General features: G+C 49.7%; 1 protein-coding gene across 1 annotated transcript in view; it reads left to right on the plus strand.

Moving 5' to 3' along the window:
- Window positions 1–24278, plus strand: part of MYBPH (myosin binding protein H) — a 34411-nt gene that overhangs the window by 1566 nt on the left and 8567 nt on the right. The window contains exons 3-7 of the mRNA XM_075064714.1: window positions 252–386; window positions 9062–9229; window positions 14466–14554; window positions 16482–16677; window positions 21396–21535. Coding sequence (XP_074920815.1) covers window positions 252–386; window positions 9062–9229; window positions 14466–14554; window positions 16482–16677; window positions 21396–21535 — 728 coding nt within the window. The remainder of the gene's footprint in view (window positions 1–251; window positions 387–9061; window positions 9230–14465; window positions 14555–16481; window positions 16678–21395; window positions 21536–24278) is intronic.

Here is a 24278-nt window from a genome sequence, read left to right on the forward strand (position 1 = left end):
GGGGTGGGTGCCTGTTGGTGCATGAGGGGCCAGGAGAGGCTGGGGTGGGTGTCTGGGGATGGACAGGAGAGCCTGAGGTGGTGTCTCTGGATCGATGGGCTGGGCAGGGGTGGCTGGGGTGGGAGTGTGGTAGGCACTTGGGGAATGCATTGAGAGGCTGTGTGTGGCGAACAGGCCTAGCCAGAGGGATTGTGTCGGGCGGGGGCAGGGAGGTGTTCCATGTCTTTCTAACATGTCTGTGTTTGTTACAGAGCTGCCCAGCTGCCCATTGCACCTGGCAGTGGAGGACGTGAATGATAACTCGGTGTCCCTGACATGGAAGGCCCCAGAGCAGGAGGGCTCCACTGACTTGGATGGATACCTGGTGGAATGCTGCAAAGATGGAAGTAGGCTTGAGCTTTACTCCTTTCCAAGCATGAAGAGCTGTGTGTTAATGGGGAAGATCATGTAACATACTGACTGAGCATGTCATGTCCCTGACTTGTGACCAGGCCACACAGGGGAGGAGCTGGTTGAAAACCAGCAAAACATTTTTGTGTAAAATTTCTTTTTTCTTTGAAAGTTCCAAATAAATAAAAATTGACCAGCTCTCCATAGAGGCTAGGAGCTTACTATTGCTGCCAGATAGTGGGTTGACTCCAATAACTCAATGGGAAGAGGGCCAGGATTTTGGTGCTGAAGGCCACAGGTTTAATCTCCAGTGACGACCTGTGGTGGAAGCGTTGCTCCCATGGGATAAAAGGACTTGATTACGTTGATAAGTAGCTACACGGGGAACACATTTTTAATAGTGGGCTCTTCGGTCTAGCAGAGGAAGGTCTAACACAATCCAATGGCTAGAAGTTGAAGCTAGATACATTCAGTCTGGAAATTAGGCATATAGTTTTAATGGAAAGAGCAATTAAGCATTGGGACAATTTACGAGGGTTGTGGTGGATTCTGCACTGCTGACCATTTTAAAATCACAATGGGATGTCTTTCTAAAAGCTCTGCTCTGGGAATTATGTTGGGGCTCTAGCCTGTGTTTTACTGGAGGTCGGACAGGATGATCACAGCGGTCCCTTCTGGCCTTGAAATCTGTGACTCTATGAACCCAAGTCTCTCTTTCTGAGCCGCATACTGGAGTCAGGAAATGGCGGTGGGCACAGCAGGGTGGCTCCTTGTCCTATGTTGGATTCTCTGAACATCTGAATCACTACATATGAATGTAGATCTGGATGCCAGAAAGCCAAAAAAACATCAGGAGGAGGAAAAAGTTTGCAGAGGAACAGTAGGGGGTGGGAGGTTAGGGACAAACAGACGGGCACTAAGAAGGTCAATCCCAAATTTTTAAACTTATGTGCCTCACTTCAGGGCCCTGTGGCCCAGATCCTCAAAGGTGTTTAGGCACCTGACTCTCATTGATTTCAATGGACATTAGGTGCCTAAATCCTTTTGAGAATCTAGGTCTGTGTTTCTATTTTGTCTCCTAAATAAGTGACCTGATTTTCTGTGGTCTATTGAAATCAATAGGTATTGTGGCTGTTCAATGCCTCGGAAAAGCAGTCCATATATTTAAGTGCCTATATATAGAAATAGGCACCCAATTTTGAACATATTGGCATTATGTTTGATCAGCAGGTGCAATATATTTTGGCTTCGGACTCAGGATGATTGGTGAGGGGGTGGAGATGGGCAGGGAGAGGAGAAATATTTAATCCTCATGGACCTGAAAGGAAATGTAAGGCTTAGGAAGAGATGGTTGGGGAGAGCTGGCAAGCCATGCTTGGCTGAAGCTGTAGGCATTGGTTCCTGGGTTGAGGACAGGTGGTGAGTTGGATGGTGGCAAACTGGATTGGACTAGGCTAGTGAAACTTGGTGGGCTGGTGGCAGCTGGCAGGCTCTGGTTGGCAAGCTGATAGTCTCGGATTAGTCCACTGGCTGCTTTGCTGGTTGATAGAACAGGGTAGGCTAGGGAGGGAGACTCATAGACTCATAGACTCGTAGGTCAGAAGGGACCAATATGATCATCTAGTCTGACCTCCTGCACAAAGCAGGCCACAGAACCCTACCCATCCACTTTTATAACCTACTTCCCTCGGAAGGCTGTTCCAGAACTTCACTCCCTAATGGTTAGAAACCTTCGTCTAATTTCAAGTCTAAACTTCCTAATATCCAGTTTGTACCCATTTGTCCTTGTGCCTACATTAGTACTAAACTTAAATAATTCCTCTCCCTCCCTAACGTTAATCCCCCTGATATATTTATATAGAGCAAGCATATCCCCCGGAGCCTTCTTTTGGCCAGGCTAAACAAGCCAAGCTCTTTGAGTCTCCTTTCATAAGGCAGGTTTTCCATTCCTCGGATCATCCTAGTAGCCCGTCTCTGAACCTGTTCCAGTTTGAATTCATCCTTCTTAAACATGGGACACCAGAACTGCACACAATATTCCAGTGGGGTCTCACCAGCGCCTTATATAACGGTACTAACACCTCCTTATCCTTGCTGGAAATACCTCGCCTGATGCATCCTAAAACGCATTTGCTTTTTTAACAGCCATATCACATTGGCGGCTCATAGTCATCCTGCTATCAACCAATACCCCAAGGTCCTTCTCCTCCTCCGTCGCTTCCAACTGATGCGTCCCCAACGTATATCTAAAATTCTTATTATTAATCCCTAAGTGCATGACCTTGCACTTTTCACTATTATATTTCATCCTATTACTATTACTCCAGTTTACAAGGTGGTCCAGATCTTCCTGAATAGTATCCCGGTCCTTCTCCGTGTTAGCAATACCCCCCCAGCTTCGTGTCATCCGCAAACTTTATTAGCACATTCCCGCTCTTTGTGCCAAGGTCAGTAATAAAAGGTTAAATAAGATCGGTCCCAAAACCGATCCTTGAGGGACTCCACTAGTAACCTCCTTCCAGCCTGACAGTTCACCCTTCAGTACGACCCGCTGGAGTCTCTCCCTTTAACCAGTTCCTTATCCACCTTACAACTTTCATATTCATCCCCATCTTTTCCAATTTAACTAACAGTTCCCCATGCGGAACCGTGTCAAACGCCTTACTGAAATCGAGGTAAATTAGATCTACCGCATTTCCTTTGTCTAAGTAATCCGTCACCTTCTCAAAGAAGGAGATCAGGTTGGTTTGGCACGATCTACCTTTAGTAAATCCATGTTGCAATTCGTCCCAATTACCATTGACCTCAATGTCCTTAACTACTTTCTCCTTAAAATTTTTTCCAAGACCTTACATATACTACAGACGTCAAGCTAACAGGCCTATATTACCCGGACACTTTTTTCCTTTCTTAAAAATAGGAACTACGTTAGCAATTCTCCAGTCGTACGGTACAACCCCGAGTTTACCGATTGCTTAAAAATTCTCGCTAACGGGCTCGCAATTTCACGCGCCAGTTCCTTTAATATCCTCGGATGGAGATTGTCCGGCCCTCCGATTTTGTCCCATTAAGCTGTTCAAGTTTGGCCTCTACCTCAGATGCGGTAATATCCACCTCCATATCCTCATTCCCGTTTTATCATCCCTCCATCATCCCTAAACTCCTCACTAGTCTTATTAAAGACTGAGGCAAAGTACTTATTTAGATATTGGGCCATGCCTAGGTTATCCTTAACCTCCGTTCCATCCTCAGTGTATAGCGGCCTCCCACTTCTTCTTTCTTTGTTTTCTTCTTATTTATGTGGCTGTAGAACCTTTTACTATTGGTTTTGATTCCTTTGCAAGGTCCAGTTCTACATGGCTTTTAGCCTTCCTCACTTTATCCCTACATGTTCTGACCTCACTAAGGTAGCTTCCTTGCTAATCCGCCTTTCTTCCACTCCCTGTAAGCTTTCTGCTTTTTCCTAATCCCCTCTCTGAGATGCTTGCTCATCCAGCTTGGCCTACAACTCCTGCCCATGGTTTTTTCCCCTTTCTTGGGATGCAGGCTTCCGACAGTTTCCGCAGCTGCGACTTAAAGTAATTCCAGGCCTCCTCCGCATTTAAATCCACAAGTTCCTCCGTCCAATCCACTTCCTAACTAATTTCCTTAACTCTTTAAAATTAGCCCTTCGAGAAGTCAAAAACCCTAATCCCAGATCTACGTTTGTTTATCCTTCCATCTAATTTGAACTGAATCAGCTCATGATCACTCGAACCAAGGTTGTCCCTACCACCATTTCTTCTACGAGGTCCTCACTGCTCACCAAAACCAAATCTAAAATGGCATCCCTCTCGTAGGTACTTCAACTACTTGGTGAAGAAATCCATCCGCTATCACATCCAGAAAAATCTGAGCCCTATTATTCTTGCAAGCACTTGTACCTCCAGTCTATATCCGGGAAGTTGAAGTCTCCCATGATCACACATTTCCCCTTAGTGTTTACTTCATTAAAGACATTAAAGAGGTCTCTATCCATATCCAAATCAGATCCCGGCGGTCTGTAGCACACCCCAAGCACTATCTCAGGGGAGGCTCTAGTAGCTTTTTTACCCAGCGTGATTTTTACCCAGACAGACTCCGTCTTATCCATTCCATCACTTCTTATTTCATTACAGTTCACCTCATCATTGATGTACAATGCTACTCCAGCCACCTTTGCCTTTCTTCCTGTCTTTTCTAAACAGCACATAGCTTCAATACCTGTACTCCAGTCATGAGTACTATTCCACCAGGTTTCTGTTATCCTATAATATCCGGTTTCACTTCCTGCACCAGTAGCTCCAGTTCCTCCATCTTTGTTACCTAGGCTCCTCGCATTAGTGTACAGACATTTTAATATTTTTGGCGTTTGGCGTCAGTGACATTCTTTTACCCGTTCGTTAGGCACAGACATTCTACCACCAGCATCACCTGTTAGTCTAGTTTCTAACACGCTTTTCCCTTGGGTCAATTCTTCGGTCCACAAGGGTAATCCCTCTCACTTTGTTTACTTCCTCTCCAGGTTAAATTCTGGGGCGTGGAGATCTCCTGGACATCTCCCAACCATCTCTCCCAACTTCCTAGTTTAAAGCTCTCTTAATGAGGTCGGCGAGCCTCCATCCTAGAAGTCTATTTCCCTCCTTACTTAGGTGAAGTCCATCCCGAGAGAACAGTTTGTCTGTCCGTAAATGCTTCCCATGACCGTACATCCCAAAGCCTCCTTATAGCACCACTGCCTGAGCCATCTGTTAATCGTTCATATATCTTGTCACTCTTCGTCGCCCTTCTCTAGGAACCGGGCAGAATCCACTGGAAGATCACCTGAGCCATCGATTTCCTTAAGCGTCTTCCCAGTCTGGCATAGTCTCCTTGATACAGCTCATGCGAGTGAATCTTAGCCGTATCATTCATTCCACATGAAGGAAATTCAACGATTCTTTCTCCGCTCCCGTAGGATCCTTTTCAGCCTTCAGGTTCCACATCTGTATCTAGCACCCTGGGTAGCACAGCACACCGCTTCTGTTATCCCGATCAGCTTCTAGTTACAGGCTTGTTCGATTTCTTCAGTAAGGAGTCTCCAATCACGTAGGACCTTGCCTTTTCTGAGTGCAATCATGTGAATTCTCCGGTCTATCCCCCGCACTTGCTGGCCGCAAGTCCTCTTGATTCGGTATTCGCCCTCTCAATCCTTCCTAGGGCTCATTACTTAGGTTGTCGCCTCCATTGACTCCTCCGCTCCTTCTGCAAGACTTAGGCCGCTCGCTCTTTTCTTTTTCCTTGCCCTCTCTCCTTCAGCGAGCACCTGCTGTGCTCCATCTTCATTTTCCAACTCAGCAAACCTGTTCCTGAGTTCTATTTCTCCGTCGCTGGCCCGTCTTTTCCTCTGCCTGGTTCTCCTAGTCACATGCTTCCACCGTCCACTTTCCTCATCCAGCAGTCCCTTCTCAGACTTCTGTGGTCCTGCTTCCATCTGCACGACCTTATTGGCTGGTGGCATTTGGCAAGTTCTAATTGGTGCCACTGGCAGGCATTGGTTGGCTGATTCTTGGGGGCTGATCCCTGGCTGCTGGCAGGATTTGCTCTGTGTTTTTCAGATTGGTGTTTGGGGGATGGTTGGGGATGCCTTATCTGCATTTGTTGGTGGATTGAGGTTTGGAGGATGCTGGGGAGCTCTGGCTGGGTTTGTTGGTGGGAGATGAATGTTAGCTGGATGTGTGGGGTGGTTCATGAGCCTAGCAAGGCTGAGTGGGCAGGATGCCATGTGAACCCTTGGTTGTTTAGTTGGATAGTGGGGGTCCATGATGCCTGGTTGCAGCAGGCCCACGGACTCTGGTTGGTGGGTTTGGGGCAGAGTGCTAGCCGTGGCTAGCTGAAAGGGAGAGGTTGAGGGGCACCAGCTGGCTTGGGGTAGACCATGAGCCTTGGTAGGATGGAATGCTGCCTTAATGTAGGTTACATCGCCACCAGCAGGCACCTAACACTGAACTATGTAGTGAAGGAGGCAAAAGTGCTTCACATCTTGACACTCCCAAGTCTGGTGCTAAACCAAGCACCTGTTTGGAGAGAGCTGAGCTAATATCCAGTCTGTTATGATCCTTTATTGTGTAGGGCCTGGTTAGCTGGTAAAGGAGCCCTGACCATCTGGCAATGGGTGGCTGTTGAGCCCTGGCTAACTGGTTGAAGCTGGGCTGTTGGTTGGTTGGGGCCGGCATGAGAGTTTTGGCTGGTTGGAAAGTTTTGGCTGATGCACAAACCTTGCTGGTGGTTGGGGGTGGAAGGGAGCTTGTGACCCTTGCTCCCTTGCTTGTTTGGGTGCTGAGGCAAACTTGCTGTGGGGGCTGCTTGTGGGGGGGCGGGGGACTGGTGGATCTTGAGGGCTTCTTCCAAGGCGTGGATGTTTCTGGTTGGATGGCCTGGCTGGCAATCCCTGCCTTTGATTGGCTTTTGGAGGCTCCCAAGCCTTGGCCGACTAACATAGGTTAGGGGTTTATTACAGGAGTGGGTAGGTGAGATTCTGCGGCCTGCGTTGTGCAGGAGGTCAGACTAGACGATCATAATGGTCCCTTCTTACCTTAAAGTCTATGACTCTATGTTAGAGGCACTGTGCTCCCAAGCTGTGGCCGGTTGAAGGCAGCTGATTAGCTCTGGCTGAGGCTGGCCAACAAGCCCTAGTTCGTGTATAGCGGATGGTAGAGGAGTCCTAGCCTATTCCTTGTTTTGGTGCAGCTGTCAAGCCCTGGTCAGGGAGCCCCAGTGAGTTGGCTTGGGGAGGCAAGGGCATGTAGATTGATTTGTTGGGGTGGATGACAAGCCTTGCTGTGTGGCTGTCAACTCACCAGCAACTAGTGGTGTTACCTGCTATGCTACTGACTCCCCAGAGGCTCAGTGGGAATGCACAAAGCGGAGTAGGATGGAGCCTGAGGCTCACAGGTGGACGGCTCTGAGGGGGAAGCAGCAATGCCCTAGATTCTGTGCAGCACCTGAATGTGCAAAGTTCCCAACTTGTGGGCCATTCCCTTCCTGCAGGCTGTTCCCCTTTTGGACGCTGAACGGCACACCATTTTTCTTTCTGAGAGGTTGATAAGTACGAGTGAGCTGGCTGGTGGGGATGGCTAACGAGCCTTGGCTGGTTGGGTGGTGGATCCGAGGGGGCTGATGAGTGTTGGCTTGCTGGGGGCAAACCCTGGATGAACATAGGGTGACCAGATATCCCAATAAAATTGGGACTGTTCCGATATTTAACCCTTTGTCCCGCTCAATGTACGATCAGGACCCCATTTGTCCTGATATTCAGGTAAGGAGGCAAGCAGGAGGGAGGCGCAGACTCCGTGGGTGTGGGTGCTCTGCACCAACCAGCAGCCAAGCTTCCTCCCCTCCTCGCCTCCTTCTCCACCCCCCCCAGCGTGCCTCATCCCCACTCCTTCCCTTCCCTCCCAGCACTTCCCGCTGCCTAAGTGCCGCCTAACAGCTGTTAGGTCTTTCCAGGAGGGAGGGGGAGGAGCGGGGATGTGGTGTGCTCAGGGGAGGAAGCGGAGAAGAGGCAGGGCAGGGGCAGGGACTTATGGAAGGGGGTGGGGCGAGGACAGGGGCGGGAAGAGGCAGGGGTGTGTGAGCACCCACCAGGCAGAGGGGAAGTCGGTGCCATAGTTTAAGGTGAGTGGCGGGTGGGGTGGGGGTGAAGAGGCAAGTGGTGGGTGGGGGATTGAGGAGGGACACAGCAAGACAGCGGTGGGCCAGGGGCTGAGGAAGGGTGCAGTGGTGGTGGGGCCAAGCGGGGAGGGGGCAGGACCTGGGGCAGAGTGGGTGCGGAGCCTTGGAGGATCGGGAGTGGACTGTGGGCAGGGCTGACAACACCCCAATGTGTCCCGATATTTTACTGTTGTGATCTGGTCACGCTAGGTGAACAGTTCAGAATGATCAATTTATTCAGTAAGTTTTGCCCCTTTTTCAGGCTTGCAAGTTGTCTGCTATTCCAGATAGTTTGATGGATATTTTATGTGAGCAAATTTCAGCCTGCCTGAGCACTCCACGTATCTGATATTCACTGATCCATAGTCATGCTGTGCAAATGGTCACCTTTAGCTGCATGGCATTGTTTCTGTTCCCTGACTGGATAATATGACATTTATAACCTTCTGCTGCCTTTGCCTGAATCAAAGCTGGTGTTGCAAAGCAGTGGCTCTTGGCTCTGAGAAAGCTGCTCTCTGGGAACATTAGCCCAGTCACGAATGCTCAGGAAAAGTAAGTGAGCAGAGTCACACTGAAAGTTTGATCATAACTCATGAAACCAGCATTACTCACTCCTTGACCAGCAGCGCTGGGGATGGAGGAGGCTGCACAGAGATCTTTTGGGTTGCTTTCTACTGGGAATGAAATTGACAACTTGCTAACTAGGGATTTGATAGGTGGCACAGGTGCAGTTTATGAGGCCTTGGCTGTGCCTAGAAGTAGTTTTGGGAAACTCCCATATGGAGAGAATTAGATTCCGTAGACAGGTGCCTTGCACTACCACAAAACTGGTCCCATGTTGGACCTATGAACATTGTCAGAATCCATTTAACTTCCATCATTTACTTTATTTGGCTGTTAGCTTTGTTCTGCTTGTAACCTGCTGTCTTATTAAGGAAGATCTTTTATTTGTTCGTTCCAGCTGCAGACTGGGTAGCTGCTAACAAAGAACTCGTTCTTTCTACGCGGTACACAATCCGTAACCTGACATCAGGAGATAGACTTCAGATTCGTGTGAAGGCAGTGAATGCTGGGGGCATGAGTGTTCCAGCTGTCCTGGAGCAGCCTGTTGTCATCAGAGAGATACTCGGTATGGTATTGTCCTCACTCTATGCAGCCTGTATAGAAGCAACACTGGTGCAACATTATGGTAGCACAAAGAAGCACACAAGGCAGTACATGCTCAGCTAAGGTTGAATGCTCACTAACCCTTAACTCTGCCCACTGATGCATTACAGTATGGCTTTCAATTGTGATCAAATGCTATTTCTCAAATAACAGTTACTGGGTCAAATTCAGCCCTGATGTAAATGGATGCAGCATCCATTGATTTCAGGGCACTCCGTTTGGCTATCCTTGACCTTTGTCTAGACACTTCCTCTCATGGAATGCCCATGATCTCCAGCAAAAGGCGTTCATTTGAACATTCTAAGCATTGAAATAAACATTTGCTGTGTTATTTCAGTGTGTGCACTTACACTCCTATTTATACACTCAATCTGTTGGCTCACTTGTCCTTTGCACACTCATGTGTTGTTGCACATTCACACACATGTATGCGACTGCCTGTGTGCTGGAATGATGCCTGCTTATTTTGCTCAGAAGAGGCAAGCACTGTCTGTGTGCAACATGGGAACGTGACTCACTTTGAACTGGCTAAAGAACCGTTATCCCCACACTTAGCAAGGCTCCCATTCCTCTTGGAAGGCTATGAACATGTTACTTGTGACACGGGAATACAAAGCTGTCCAAGAGCAGAAAGGACTAAGAAATTGTTAACTGTAGCGGGGTGAGGACTCACCGCTGCGGCGCCTCCTGTCGGTCGTCCTGGGAATTAGCTCTTCAGCTCTGGAGCACCCTCTGCAGGCTGGTGCCTCCCTGCTGCTGGTCCCCGTGTCCCTCCCAGACCTGGTGCCCCCTGTCATCGGGTGCTGCCTCTGGCAGTACGCACGCTCTCAGGGTCTCCCCACCCAGGGGAACCCCCACCCACTATCCCCACCTCACCTCAGGGGCTACTGCCAGTCACCATCTAGCCCCCTTTCACTGGGGCTGACTGAAGTCGATATAAGCCAATCATCACAGGCCAGGGGGGTTTGGACTGGTTGTCTCTGCCTACCCTGGGCTGCACCCTTGCACCCTCATACCTTTCTGGCCTTTGACAAGGCCGCAGCCTGGGGCTTTTCTGGGCAGGAACTCCCCAGCTCCCTTGCCTTATCCCCGAGCCCTGCTCCATTCAGGTACCCTCTTCAGCTTCCCCACAGCCAGTCCCTTCTCCCTCTAGAGATAGCAAGAGACTGACTGCTCCTGGCCCATTGCCCTCTTATAAGGGCCAGCTGCGGCCTGATTGGGGCGTGGCCCAGCTGTGGCTGTTTCCCTAATCAGCCCAGGCTTGCTGCTTTGCCCTGCCACAGCCCTCTCCCAGGGCTGTTTTTAGGCCCTTCAGGGCAGGAGTGGGGTTCCTGCCCCGCTACATTAACCTGTATGTTTTCATGTTCCTGTAACTCAAGAGCTCAGTGGATTTTCTTTAAACACTCCCCCTGCTAAAAAATAAATAAAATAAATCGCTTCTGAGAAACAGTAACCCTGTAGGAAAACTCCAGTAAAGCTATCAGCAGCTGAAAAAAGGGATATAAAGCTTGAATGGCCATTGCTACTCCTGTCCTGCACTGGCCCACGGAGAGTGTGGAATGCTGAGGCCCTGTACACAGGGCTGCCCAGAGGATTCAGGAGGCCTGGGGCAAAATGTGGGCGCCGCGGCGCTTGTACTCACCCAGTGGTAGTCCGGGTCTTCGGCAGCATTTCGGCAGTGGGGGGGCCCTTCAGTCACTCCGTGTCTTCAGTAGCACTAAAGGGCCCCCCGCCGCTGAAATGCCACCGAAGACCTGGACCACCGCCAGGCCCGGGCTCACGGGGCCTCTGTGGGGCCCGGGGCAAATTGCCCCACTTGCCCCCCCCCACCTCTGGGTGGCCCGGGCTGTACACCGTTAACAGCAGGGCTGTGCTTCTTCCCATCAGCTCACATGGTTACAGCCGTCATGGTTTCTATGATCACTGTGGTGAGGGATTAGGATTAGACAGTTGTGTTGGTGGACGATGTTCTCTCGATGAGCCCCCCTCTCCAGCAACGCAGTTGACAGCAGATGTAATGCAATTTGTAATCCCGTCAGGCAGGAGCACAAACTGTGTCTGTGTTCACACAAGGATTCTTTGATGGATTTGATGTATTTTGATGGCTACCGCCGCCTTAGCTCCAGTGTGTTATTAGCATACACAGGGCTTCTGGCCTCTGCCAGGATGTTGCAGGCAGTGTTGTCTAAACCTGCTCAGAGCAAGTGTACACAAACCAATGTTTAATATGCCTGCAGCCATCAGCTCCTTGTCAACACTTGTACTCCCAGAAGCAGATCAGCTGGTAATTTTAGCTGATGTCCTAGTGCAGACAAGGCCTGTTTTAGGTCACTCTGCAAGTGAATTAAACTAAATTGAATTAAGGCCACTTATTTCCAAATGAGTGTCCACATAGGAGTTTAATGTGGTTTCACTAATCCACTGTAAATTCATACCTTTTCTTAGTTCAGATTAATTTTCCTGAGTGTCTCTGCGTAGACATGCCAGGGCTCATCCACATGGTGAGTTGCGGGATGGGAAGCCAGGCATGTGAATCTATAGTGCACCAATTTCTATACGAACTCTGGGACTTTCACTGTACTGTAGCAATGTGCAAATGAGGAGTTACTGCACAGCAAGCTGGTGCGCTATAGAGTCACACGCCTGGCATGCCACGCAGTGGTTTCCTGTGCAGCCAAGCCCACAGAGTTTAGGGTCAGAAGAGGTCAACATTTAGTCTGAACTCCTGCATCTCACAGGCCACTAACCATCACTGAGCTGCTTTCTGGAAACACTGTTTTTTCCGAAAGCACATGCTAAATGCAGAACACTGCACTACTATGGGCAAATGTTTGAAATCAGGCAATTCAAAGTTGGGGCCTGAATAGAGCAGGGTGAAATTTTGTCAGCGAATCAAGCCATTCTTTTGCTTTGTTTTTTTGCTGAAAAATGCATTTTTCGGGGTCCGAAACATTTGCTGAATTTGAATTCAGTGAATAGTTTCAGCCGGAAATTATGTTTTCAAAAGAGGTGACGTTTTTTTATTTCGACGGTTTTGTTTCAAAACGTTTTGTTTAGATTTTTTTAATTCAAAACAGTGTTTCAGTTTTAAATCTGTCCAGTTTAAAAACATACACACAAACACACACACTCCCTCCCTCCCTCCCCTCTGAAAAGGCCAAAATTAGAATGAAAAAGAGTCGACCAACATTTGATGAAAACATTTATTTCAGGATTTTTTGATTCAGATGCCAAACCAAAAAATCCATTATTTGCTGAACGCTGCTCCTGAGCAAATAGTAACTTGGCCACCTTCCTTGGTATTTTATTTTTCTATATCTATGGTATGTTATCCAGTTTGATGCCTTCATGCTTATGCCATGGGGCCAAGTTACAGTTTTGAGCTTCCTGGTTTCTGTTAAGCTAAAATCTCAACCAGAAAGTAGCATTAACCTAATTTTTCATTTTATTCTAAATGTGCACCTGTCAGTGCTTTCCTCATTGTGCTAGGAACAAAATACTGTGTATGGTTTATTAACAGTGCATGTTTGTTCTGCTAAACCCTACTGTGTGTACTGCATGAGCGCCATCTGTTATCTTCCATTTTCACTTATTTATTGATGCAGTTTACTTGTTTCAACAAATCATGTGAAATGCTCCGAAGAGATTTTAAATAGCCACAGCCCCCTAAACAGACAGTTAAAAGCAGGAATGGGGAATTGTGATGTATCTGTTGGACAGTCAACACAATGCACATTTCACATGTAACTAGGGCAGGAAGAAGGGTTTCACACCTGGGGAAACAATTATCATGAAGTCTGTACCAGGGTGAGTTATAGGCGCTGAGATGGATACACATGAATTAACATTCTTTCTTGCGGGGCGGGGAGGGGGTGTGTGTGAGATTTCTTTGTTCCACCAAGACTGATAAGTGCAAGCGTGGGCATCAGGAAAAGATTCCAGGACCAAATAGAAGCATGCGAGAAGGAGATGCTAGCTCAGCTGTTGGGCGCAGGCCATCTGGGAATGTCAGGCATTCCTTCGTTACCCGCCCTCCACTGCCTGTGGTTTACTCTCACAGCTGTTTAGGCATCATTCAACTCAGATTTAACTCTAGACACAGCCCCCATACAATATCCCTCCTAGAGGTAAGCCCCTGCATGATTCATCCTGGGAGAGGCATATGCCTCTTTTATTATATACTAGCAGAAACCCTTTGCCTCCAAAGGATCTGCCAACAAATGCAGCCATGGTAGAGTTACCCTGCTGCTATTTTGACTCTGGTAAAGGAGACAAGAAGTCCATATACACTCACAAACATTTTCTACTTCTCTCTGTTATGTTCCCCAGGGAACACAGAAGTAAGTTTCCAGCACATGGTGTTAGTGCCAGACGTCCCAGTTGGTACCCTTCACCATCTGGACCATCTCCTCTTAGTTCACAGTCGAGCAGGGAACTCCAGCTGTGGCAGGAAATGGTGCTGCATGACTTTTAGATGTGCTCTCTCCCCTGAGTCAGTACAGAACCAATTTCCCCACTAGGAGGCGCTGTGCTAAAGGGAGGGCTGTTGGATGACTCTGTAGGGGGCACTCTCTTCAGTGAGTTAGCACTGAGCCCAATGACCCAGTGTGGTGCTAGGAGGCGCTGTGCTGCAGGGAGCAGCAAGGGTGACTCAGTAGGGGGCGCTCTCTCTGGAGCGAGTTCCAGTCCCACGAATATAATCATAGAATATCAGGGTTGGAAGGGACCTCAGAGGGTCATCTAGACCAACCCCCTGCTCAGAGCAGGACCAATCCCCAATTGAATCAGTTTTTAGAGTTACTTAGTACTATCCTGCAGGAGGCACAGCCCTTAAGATGCAATAAAAACCCAACACCGTGACCACCCTTGGGCAGTAACAGGTCCGCAGCCGCTGTTCATTAGAGACAGGATGTTCTGGCCCAACAGCAGCCTGCCCAAGCTTCTGCTGGAGAAATAATTCCCTGCCTGCTCCATAATCTCCTTGTGTTGTGTTACTGGTGTGAGGTGGCTGCATTTCAGTGCTAAGTCAGCCAATCCTGTGCTGCTCAGGAGGGAAGCGGTTGGGGATACCTGGGACAAGAAGTGCTCTGGAAGGCCCAAGATCCTGCTGTAGGAACTGCTGCTGAGAGCGCGGGGTGGTGATTTCCGGAAGCGCTCATGAAAACAACGGGGGTGTGTGTGACGTCTGCTTTGTTTAGAGCACCCGAAGATCCGAGTGCCGCGCCACCTGCGGCAGACGTACATCCGGCCCGCTGGGGAGGTGGTGAACCTGCTAATCCCTTTCCAGGTAGGCGGTCGATGTTTCCAGTGAATGGCTCTTGGGCTTGGCCTCTATCTATACAACAAACCCCCTCCCATGTGTGGAGATGCTGGGGAGGAGCTCCTCCCTTGCAGCAGGGGACTCAAGGGAGGCCCCCCCAGAACAGACAGTAGCAGACAAGTGGGGAGGAGACAGGAAGCTTGAACTTGGTGTGGTGAAATGGGGGGTGCTAGTGGAGGGCTCCGAGGAGAACAAATGGAAAAGAGTGGTTAGCCTGCGACTCAAGCTCCCCTGGTTCAATGCCTGGCTCTGCCACAGAATCCCTGTGTCACCTTGGGCTTGTCCCTTAGTCTCTCTGTGCTTCAGTTCCCCAGCTGGCCAATGGGGACCAACAGTGCCTGCCTCCCAGGCCTGTGTGAGAGTAAGCATGGTAAAGGTTGGCAGATGCTCACAGGCATAAAGTGAGGAGAGCCAGGAAAGCACCACAGAGAAGTGTCAGCAGCTGGGGGTCACGGCCGCAGTGACCCAGGTAGGAGACCTGGAGGGGAGCTTAGGCCCCCAGGACAGAACAGAAAAAACACATGCCGGAGGAAGACGAGATGTGAATATGATGCTGCCTGGTTCTGGAGGGTTGACAAGGAGGCCTGGTTGAGAGCCCAAGTGGTGGGCTTGAGAGGTCAGCTGGGTCCATGCTACCTGGGAGAGGTCAGACTGCTGGGCGGAGATATAGGACAGGCTGGAGGGAGAAAGGAGCTCTGCCGATTACAAGGCATGGGGAAATGCCCTTTCTCCCCTCCCCTAGCTCCTCGGCACCAGGTCTTAGGGGCAGCCCTCAGTGGGATTTTACCCCCAACCATGTGAGGGGCACTGGGAATATATTTACTGGCCATTGACTGGGTGGGAGGAAATAGAGCCATGCCATCGGGGTCTTCACACCTGGCAGGAGTAGGAAGGATGCTGCATCTCCAGGGCTATCCTCCATGCCCCCCAGCCCCATGGCAGAGAGAGGGGTTGGTGGGATCCCCTTGACCACCCTGCAGGGTGTGGGAGGGAGTTCCTGCCTGCTCCCAGGACTGTGACTTGCTAGGACAGGGCATCCTCCAACTCTCTTTGGCCCCAATGGTAGCTGTTAGCCCCAATGCCATGTGACCAGCCTAGGGGCCCCAACGAGGGCCTAGAGTCCGACCTGTCTGTTTACATAACCAAGCAGCTGCAAAGATCTATTCTGCATACCCTGCGATCCTCCCTCTCTGGCTCTTGCTGGCGAGTAGGTGCCTGCAAAGTGCTGTGCATTCTCCAGCCAGGTGCCTGGTGCTGTGATCTGGGTATCGTGCCAATTAAACCACGTAATTAATTGTCAGTGCCCTTCAGTAGGTGACACTCAATGCAAATACTGAGCACTCCAGAGCAGCAAACCCCGCTGTCTGCACATTCTGGTCTCTCTAGCAAAGGCAAGAGAAAATGAGAATTTGACACTGCTGCAGCCAATTAGACTAGACTGGAAGAGTGAGTAGCGAGAGCCAGGAGCTGGGGATGTGGGGGTGGGGATGGAGATGATCCTCTGTGGCTCCCACTGGAGGATCAGGGCCACAGGCTATACGGTTTCTGATGGATGCTGTATTTTGATGTCACAGCTGACACGCTAGCTGTAGTCTTAGCATGCGTGGGCCCAGCTGGCATTGTCCTCTTGAGGCTGTTGACTAGCAGCGACTGCTCCCAGATACCACAGCTGCAGGGGAGATAAGAAGACAGCCAAGCCACAGATTTACACACTAGGCAAAGACACCCACCCCCTAAAAAGCTAACATCTCAAAGGTGCTCTCAGAAGGCGCGTCTCTGCATCGCCAGTAAAGACCGCAGAAGGACCACTGGCATAGAGCTGGCTAGGGGGTGCCCAGCTGGTGGAATGGACCTGAATTGCTCTCTTGAGCTTTCTCCTCCACCTTTGTCCTAGGGAAAGCCGAGGCCCCAGGTGAGCTGGAGCAAAGATGGCCAGCCTCTGGATCCCAAGAGGGTGACTGTGCGCAATGGTGACAGGGACACCATTTTCTTCATTCGCAAGGCAGAGCGCAGTGACTCTGGCCAGTACCAGCTGAGCATCAAGATAGACAGGCTGGAGGACAAAGCTACCATTGACATCCGTGTGATCGGTAAGAAGGTGCAAGCACAGGGCACTGATTGGTGCCTGGATGGAGCTTTGCAGCCTCTGCTGGCTCTCATGGGCCTGTGGCCATCAAGCAAGATTCTCTGCAGCATAGGGCCCCTAAAATTTACTTCTGCCCCATGGCAGCTCCAGCTGAGATAGCCAAGCCCTGGTGTGGCTGGGGATGGAGTTGCCAGCCAGACTCCCTGGTGGCCAGCACTCAGCAATGGGGGGAGAGATCCAAGGGCAGAGCAGTGTGTGCGGTGTCCTTATGTGTGAGACGTTGGAAGCTCCTGCAGCACCTCCCGGAGCAGGATGCTCAGCCCGCTGCACTATGTGTGGTCAGGAGGAAAGGTCCGCATGAGGAGCACTGTGGGGTTTGGGAGCTTGCTACTGGGCATAAGGCTAAGATGCCCTAAAGGGATGAATTAGAGGGTACAAAATGGATGGAGAGTAGAGACGGTGGGAAGGTCATTATGGGCTGGGGAGCAGAACTGACGGGAGTGGGGGGACAGGGTGCATATTCTTTCCAGACTCCTGGATGCTGCTGTAGGCTCATGCAAACATGAGTAACCCGTGAAATCTGACAGAAGCACATGCAGGGTTCTCCCTGCTCTGACACCATGGTGATGGGCGCTATTAGGAAACACTGTTTCACTAGGAGGGTGGTGAAGCGCTGGAATGGGTTATCTAGGGAGGTGGTGGAGTCTCCATCCTTAGAGGTTTTTAAGGTCAGGCTTGACCCCTGGCTGGGATGATTTAGTTGGGAATTGGTCCTGCTTTGAGCAGGGGGTTGAACTAGATGACCTCCTGAGGTCTCTTCCAACCCTAATCTTCTATGATTCTATAGATTCATAAGAGATTCCCCTAGTTAATCCCACCCTGTTACCGAAATATCGAGTTTGCCTAGCTGAGAGCCAATAACAGCCTGACAGGGATCAGGAAAAGATGCTTTATTTTGCAGAAGAAAGGAGAGCCCTGTACCTTGGTACAAAAGATTTTGCCTTACACAAATGTTACAAACTTTTTATATACTTTTAGACAAAGACCCTTGCGTGTTAACACTTGGTTGGTAGGTGTTAAACTCTGCACTTTTGTTATTTGGTTAGTTAAAAACTGGTTTGAAGCACGTTTTCTCTGCTTTGAGACAGAAGAGAAAAGATAGTTTAAAAGTTTAGGTTACTGTGTTCGTGAGGCTTTTGCTTTTCCCTACTGGCTGCTTGTAAGCTGTTAAGGGGGGCTACCAGTAACTTTCACAATCCCCCCTTCGGGCCTGACAAGCCCAGATTGTCAGGCCTGTTACGTAATTTACGATTAAGCTGAGGAGACAGGTGCTGGTTTTTTTTTATGGACAGCAGAGCCTTTGGTTATAGCATTACACATATTTATTATTGAATAACAAGCAGTACCTGCTGGAATGGCAGTTAGGATTGTATGAGGGTTAGGTACCACATTATGTTTAGCCTGAATGACTTTATTTACTGCATGTAAGTTTTGGACAAATTGGTGTACCGGTTTTTTTTTTGGATTTAGGTTAGGTTTTTTAACAGGTAGAATGAGGGTGTTGAAAGGGGACTTAGTGCGAACCAACACTTTTAACCGCAGGAATGTGTTGATAAGATTTTGGAGGCCCAACAGAGCTTTTTGGGGGATGGGATACTGACGAATTTGAGGAATGTCAATGTCTGACTTTAGGGTTATTTGTACCGGCTCTGTCCAGAGAGTGCCCAAGTTTGCCTTTGAAGTGCCCCACAGGGAGGCGTGTACCTTTTGTTTGAGCTGTTTAGACAGGTTTATTGGGCCCACAGGCAGAATCGGGTTTTTGGTAGCCTGGGTTAATGTGGCATATAGCTGGGGGAGTTGATTTTGAGGCAACTGAAGAATGATTTTATTATTTGAAAAGAAAATTTGAGCATGTAATTTACAGAGCAGGTTTTTGTTTAGAAGGTTAACTGGGGAATTAGGAGCTAGCAAAAAGGCATGGGAGGCTGAAACACTAGAGATTTATACAGGACGCTTAAATGGCTTACTGCCTATACCCATTATTGGAATGCTTTTTTTTGTAAGGTTTTTTTTTTTTTGGCTTGGGAGTAACAGTAGAGAGGGCAGCCCCTGAGTTTAAAAGACAAGAATAAGCGGTTTTTTTAGAGTTAAACAGACCTGGGGGTTTGTGGAGGAACAAACATAAGTAGTAAAGTTATTTGAATAGGTAACAAGTGGACCCCCGGGTTGCTGTTATTTTTTTACTGTTGACAGCGTTTGTTTTTTTTACAGCCATCTGGTGTTGAGGTTGGGGCTGTCGTCCGGTACGTTGGTTTGGGCACTTTTTTTTTTTAGTGACCAAGCTGCTTACAGTAATGACATATTTTATTAGCGCGGCTCGGGGCCCCCCCATGATTTGCTTTTGGTTGCCATTTGGGGGGTTTTTGCCTTTTTTTTTTGTTTTTTACTTTTAGCGTTTTCAAGGGTTGCTAGCATTCTTACCTGTTTGGTTTTTTGTACTTTATTTTTTGTGTGATATACACGGGTGGCCATGCTTACTAGTTTTTTTAGGGATTTTTTTTTAGTGCCCTTGAGCTGCTGCAACTGCTTTTTAATGTTTGGGGCTGACTGAGAGATAAAGATGAGCCTGACTGTGGACTATGTGTCCGCAGCCTTGGAGTTTGTTGGTATACGTACAAAATGCTTTACAAAGTTTTTTATAAAAGTTGGAAGGGTGTTTTCTTTTTTTGGCACAGTATTGTGGACCTTAGACAAATTTAGAGAATTTTTTTTGCTTGTTTTATACCTGTCAAAATATAGTTTAGGAATTTTTTTAAGTTTGCCTGGTGGGCTGAATTATATATTGTGCCTGTTACCGGCAGCCTCTGCAGTCTTTCGGGCTTCCCTTAAGGCCCGCTTTTTTTTTTTTTTTGGTGCGCAGTAGGGAATTTAAAAGTTGGCCCATGTTTTGCCAATTAGGATTATGAGACTGAAAAATGGCACGGACTTGCCTATGAATGACGTTTGGGTTGTTTTTGAGGCGAGGCGTAGTGGTTTGCCAGTTTATAAGATTTGCAGTAGTAAAAGGGACATGGACATAATGGTTTACAACCTTTTTATTTGTAGTGGGTACTGGGATGGTTTGAAGAGGTGCCCGGATAATAACTATTTTTTTTTTATAGACTGCTTTTTGTTTCGTATGAGACGGACTAAGGACGGTGGACAGAGAAGAAGTGTACCCACTACCCATCGCTCCACTAGTTGATTTATCACCTTGAATTGTGGCTTCCTCAGTTTTCGGTGGTGGGGCTGCTGTCTCGGGCCCTGTAGAGGAGGGAACCAGGTTCACCACAGCCAGTGTATTATTGCCAGGGGTGCCCGCAGTTTAGGAGAATACATGGGTGGGGGGGTATTTTTCCAACAGTCGGCTTCGTGAGGGGCAGAAGCTTTCGGGAATAGAGGGGCCTGGATTTGTACCTTTTTTAAGCGACGATGAGCCTCATCGTCCCACAAAAACCAATAGTTCGTTTGACCTGGCGCCTGATTCTTTAATATCAGGCGCAAAGGTGTTAAATGAGTTGGAAAATTAAAGGAGCCAAACTTGGGCCATGCAGTCCTCAGAGCTGGCCAATTTTGGGTGCAAAGTTGTAAAAAGCGCTTTTTTGACATTTTTTTTTGAACACTGGGCAGGGGCCATTTACTTAACATATAATTTAAAGGGCTATTTTTAGAGGGTTTACCCAAAGACCCACCCATTTGTTTTTTGACACTTAAGCAGAGAATTACACAGAGAGCAGAGGGAATTATGGTTTAATTTAGAATTTTTTATTTTTATTATACTGACTGCTACAGGGGACGGGACAGAAGGATCTCAATTTAACCTTAGAGCTTTATTGCATGCTATGGCTTTTACCCTGAGGAATTACGAACGAGAGGTTTAGTTTCACCCACACACCTAACGCCCAAATGTATACAGCAGAAAAACAGTAACCGGTTAACCAAAACAGAACAGAACTAGAACCAGATAGTGTTTTTTTATTTTATTAGGGCTTACCTTATTGGAGCACGAATCCCAGGGGCCACGGTGAAGTGAGGAAGAGGGGTTAAGCACCCCAGTGGCGCTGCTCCTAGTTCGCCGCAGCCGTTCGGAGTCCGATGTTTGAGCTAGGAGAGTCCCATCTGGGTCGCCAGAAACTGTTACTGAAATATCGGGTTTGCCTAGCTGAGAGCCAATAACAGCCTGACAGGGATAAGGAAAAGATGCTTTATTTTGCAGAAGAAAGGAGAGCCCTGTACCTTGGTACAAAAGACTTTGCCTTACACAAATTTTACAAACTTTTTATACACTTTTAGACAAAGACCCTTGCGTGTTAACACTTGATTGGTAGGTGTTAAACCCCGCAATTTTGTTGTTTGGTTAGTAAAAACTGGTTTGAAGCAAGTTTTCTCTGCTTTAAAACAAACAAAAAAAAGTTTAAAAGTTTAGGTTACTGTGTCTGTGAGGCTTTTGCTTTTCTCTACTGGCTGCTTGTAAGCTGTTAAGGGGGGCTATCAGTAACTTTCACAACCCCATACTGATCCACAGTGCCACAGACAACCCATGGACTCAGCAAAGCAGCTGCCATCTCTGCAGGCAGGTAGCTGTGTGAGCTCTCTGTCCACTGCTGTGAGCCACCGTGCCCGCCCTGTACCTGCCAAGGGATGGCCTCAGTGGCTGAAATGAACCTCTGGTTGTCATTGCAGAGCAGCCAGGCCCTCCAGAGAATCTGAAGCTGGTTGATGTGTGGGGGTTTAACGTGGCGCTGGAGTGGAGTCCGCCGAAGGACAACGGGAACACAGCACTCAAAGGGTACACGGTCCAGAAATCGGACAGGAAGAGTGGGGTGAGTCTGCGACGACTGCCTGGAGTACCTCTCTGAGCAGCGGGACCTGGGATAAGTGAGCTGAGTCAGACGCTGCGGACTGTGATACAGTGCTCATGGCAGCGGGGGGTGGGGGATGCGGGGGGTTGGTGTCGATAGCCTCAGAACCTCCCCCAGCAGGCAGAGCCATGGAGATGGAGCCCCCCCCTCCGAGGTCCATTTGTGTGGTGTGCGGGAGTCCGCACGTCATGGCGCAGGAGAGGTTTGCACAGGATGTTCTTGGGTGCCTCCGAAATGGTTTGGTTCCCAGCTCTGCATGTGTTCGGTTATTTGCACAATGGCCCCAGGCAGGATCTGGGTCCCGTTGGGCCGTATGCTGTACGGACTGGCTTGCAGGCGAAGGCAAGACAAAGTGGCTGTAACAGACAGCTGGAAAGAATGGGGTTGGGGGTGGCTCAGGCCTTTACCCAGGCCAGATCTGTTCACAGTGAGGTGGTTTGAAATCAGCTATTTCTAAAAAATAACAAAGAGAGCGAGAAATCAGGTCTCAGGTCCCTACAGACCCAATGGTCTCAGCCGGGAATTGCCCATAGGTGGCCCAGTGGGGTGAGCCTCGGAGAGGGGCTTGAAAGAGGTGAGGGAAGAGGTCGGTCCAGGAGGACATTGCCCACCCCAGGGGGGTGCGTTGAAGAAGATGCACTGGTGGGTTTGGCAGTGAAGGTTGGCGCTGTAGGAGCAGCAAAGAGGGGGAAGTCAGGGCCGTGTGGTGTGGATAAGCAGGGAGGTGTTAAGCAGTGTAGGACCTGAATGGAAAGGAGCAGAAGCTTGTGTGTGATGACATGGAGAAGGGGGAGCTGGTGGTGGGGAGTAGGGCTTGGAGGAGTGACGTGGGCAGAACCACCTGCCATGGAGATGGTCCGAGAAGCGGAGTTTTCCCGGGGAAGCACTCTGAACCGGACACAGAGCTGCTGTGCCTATAGCTGTGAGTAGCCCAGCCCTGGGCCCAGGGCTGAGCAGGAGGTGGGTGCGCTTCCGATGTGAGCAGAGAGTCACTGCCAGGCCCCTCACTACCCAGTGCTCAAGCCTCATGGTGCAACGGGGCGCAGACCTGGGCCATAAACTGTCTCAGTGGGGCGCATAGTTAGTACCACTTGGGGATGACCCCCCGATTGGCTGCTTTTCCCATTTACCCACCTTCTGGGGAAGAGCAGCCAATCAGATCTGTGCAGGAGGTAGACAGGGTTCTGTCCCCACTCCAAATGATGTGACACCTTGTCAAGGGGGGTGGGGAGAGCAGAGAGTCCCCAGAAGCTCAGCGCAGCTCCACTTCCCCCACCCCCTCTTCTCCTTGTAAACAACGGGGTCTCCTCCTCTGCCCCTCCCCTCCCTGCATGCAACATCCTGCCTGGAGCGGGGACAGGGATGCCCACTGCAGCCCCTCCCCAGGCCTGGGAGAAGGGGGTGAAGGACCCCAGGAGCTGCAGAAGGAGAGATGTGGCAGAACAGATGCAGAGGCAGAGTTGATGGGAGGACAGGATTGATTTGGGTGGTGGGATTAATTGCTGAGTGGGAGAAGATGTAGGGGTAATGGCAGTTCCCTCCACCCGCCACTTTCCCCCCCTAGACCTTTAAGCACTGTTGCTGCTGAAGGAGGTCACAGGAGGGACTGGCCCGAGGAAGCATTTGGGGATACAGAAGAGGATGGTGGGGGTGGGGGTGGGGGTGGGGAGGAGACATGCCAGTTTCAGCACCTCTTGCTTTTCAGTCTTTAAAGTAGTGAAGCCCCCTTGCCCATCCCCCACAGGCACCTGTTGAAAGCCCAATCACTGCTGAATGATGCTTGGGCGCAGGCGAAAGGGAGAATGTCATGCAGGCGAGACCTGCTGAGCCAGGCACAAGGGCAACTGTTCTCTGTTTTGTCAACAACTGCAGCCTCTCCATGAGCAAACTGCTTACCCTGTGCATTAAAGGCTCACGGTGGCTGAGGGCTGGCTGCCATGCCTTGTCTATCTTGCTAGGGGCGTTCAGGGACTCGTACTTTTTGCAGCAGAGGGAAGATTCTCCACCACCACAACGTCAAGGTGCAAGTCATTAGGCTGTGTAACGGGGTGAGGCTCACTTCTGCAGCGCCTCCTGCTGGCCTTTCAGGGAATTAGCTCGCCAGCCTCCGCAGTGCCCTCTGCTAGCCGGTGTCTCGCTTTTTGCTGGCCCCTGTATCCCTCCTGGACCCCCTTTCTCTTGCAGGTTGCCTCCCGGCAGTACCCACACAGTATCTGGGTCTCCCCACCCCAGGGAACCCCCACCGACTATCCACACCTTGCCTCAGTATCAGGCTACTGCCAGTCACCATCTAGCCCCTGCTCACTGGGGCAGACTGCAGTGTACAAGCCACTCATCACAGGCAAGGAGGATTTGGACCTGCTGCCTTGGCCTACTGCTGGGCTGCCCTCTGCAACCCCAGTCCCCTTCTGGGTCTTTACCAAGGCCTGCAGCCTGCAAGGTTTCCAGGCCAGAGCTCCCCAGCTCCTCTGGCCTTTCCCCAGCCCTGCTCCACTCTAGGTACCCTGTGAATTCCTAAGCAGCCAGGCCCTTCCCTCTCTAGAAGCAGAGAGAGACTGATTCTGCTCCTGGCCCACTGCCCTCTTATAAGGGCCAGCTGAGCCCAGATTGGGGCATGGCCACAGCTGAGCCTGCTTCCCCAATCAGCCTGGGAACTGCTTGCTCCCAGCCACAACCCTCTCCTGGGCTGTTTTAACCCCTTTAC

The sequence above is a fragment of the Chelonoidis abingdonii genome, chromosome 4, assembly GCF_003597395.2.
Source record: "Chelonoidis abingdonii isolate Lonesome George chromosome 4, CheloAbing_2.0, whole genome shotgun sequence".
Classification (NCBI taxonomy): domain Eukaryota; kingdom Metazoa; phylum Chordata; order Testudines; family Testudinidae; genus Chelonoidis; species Chelonoidis abingdonii.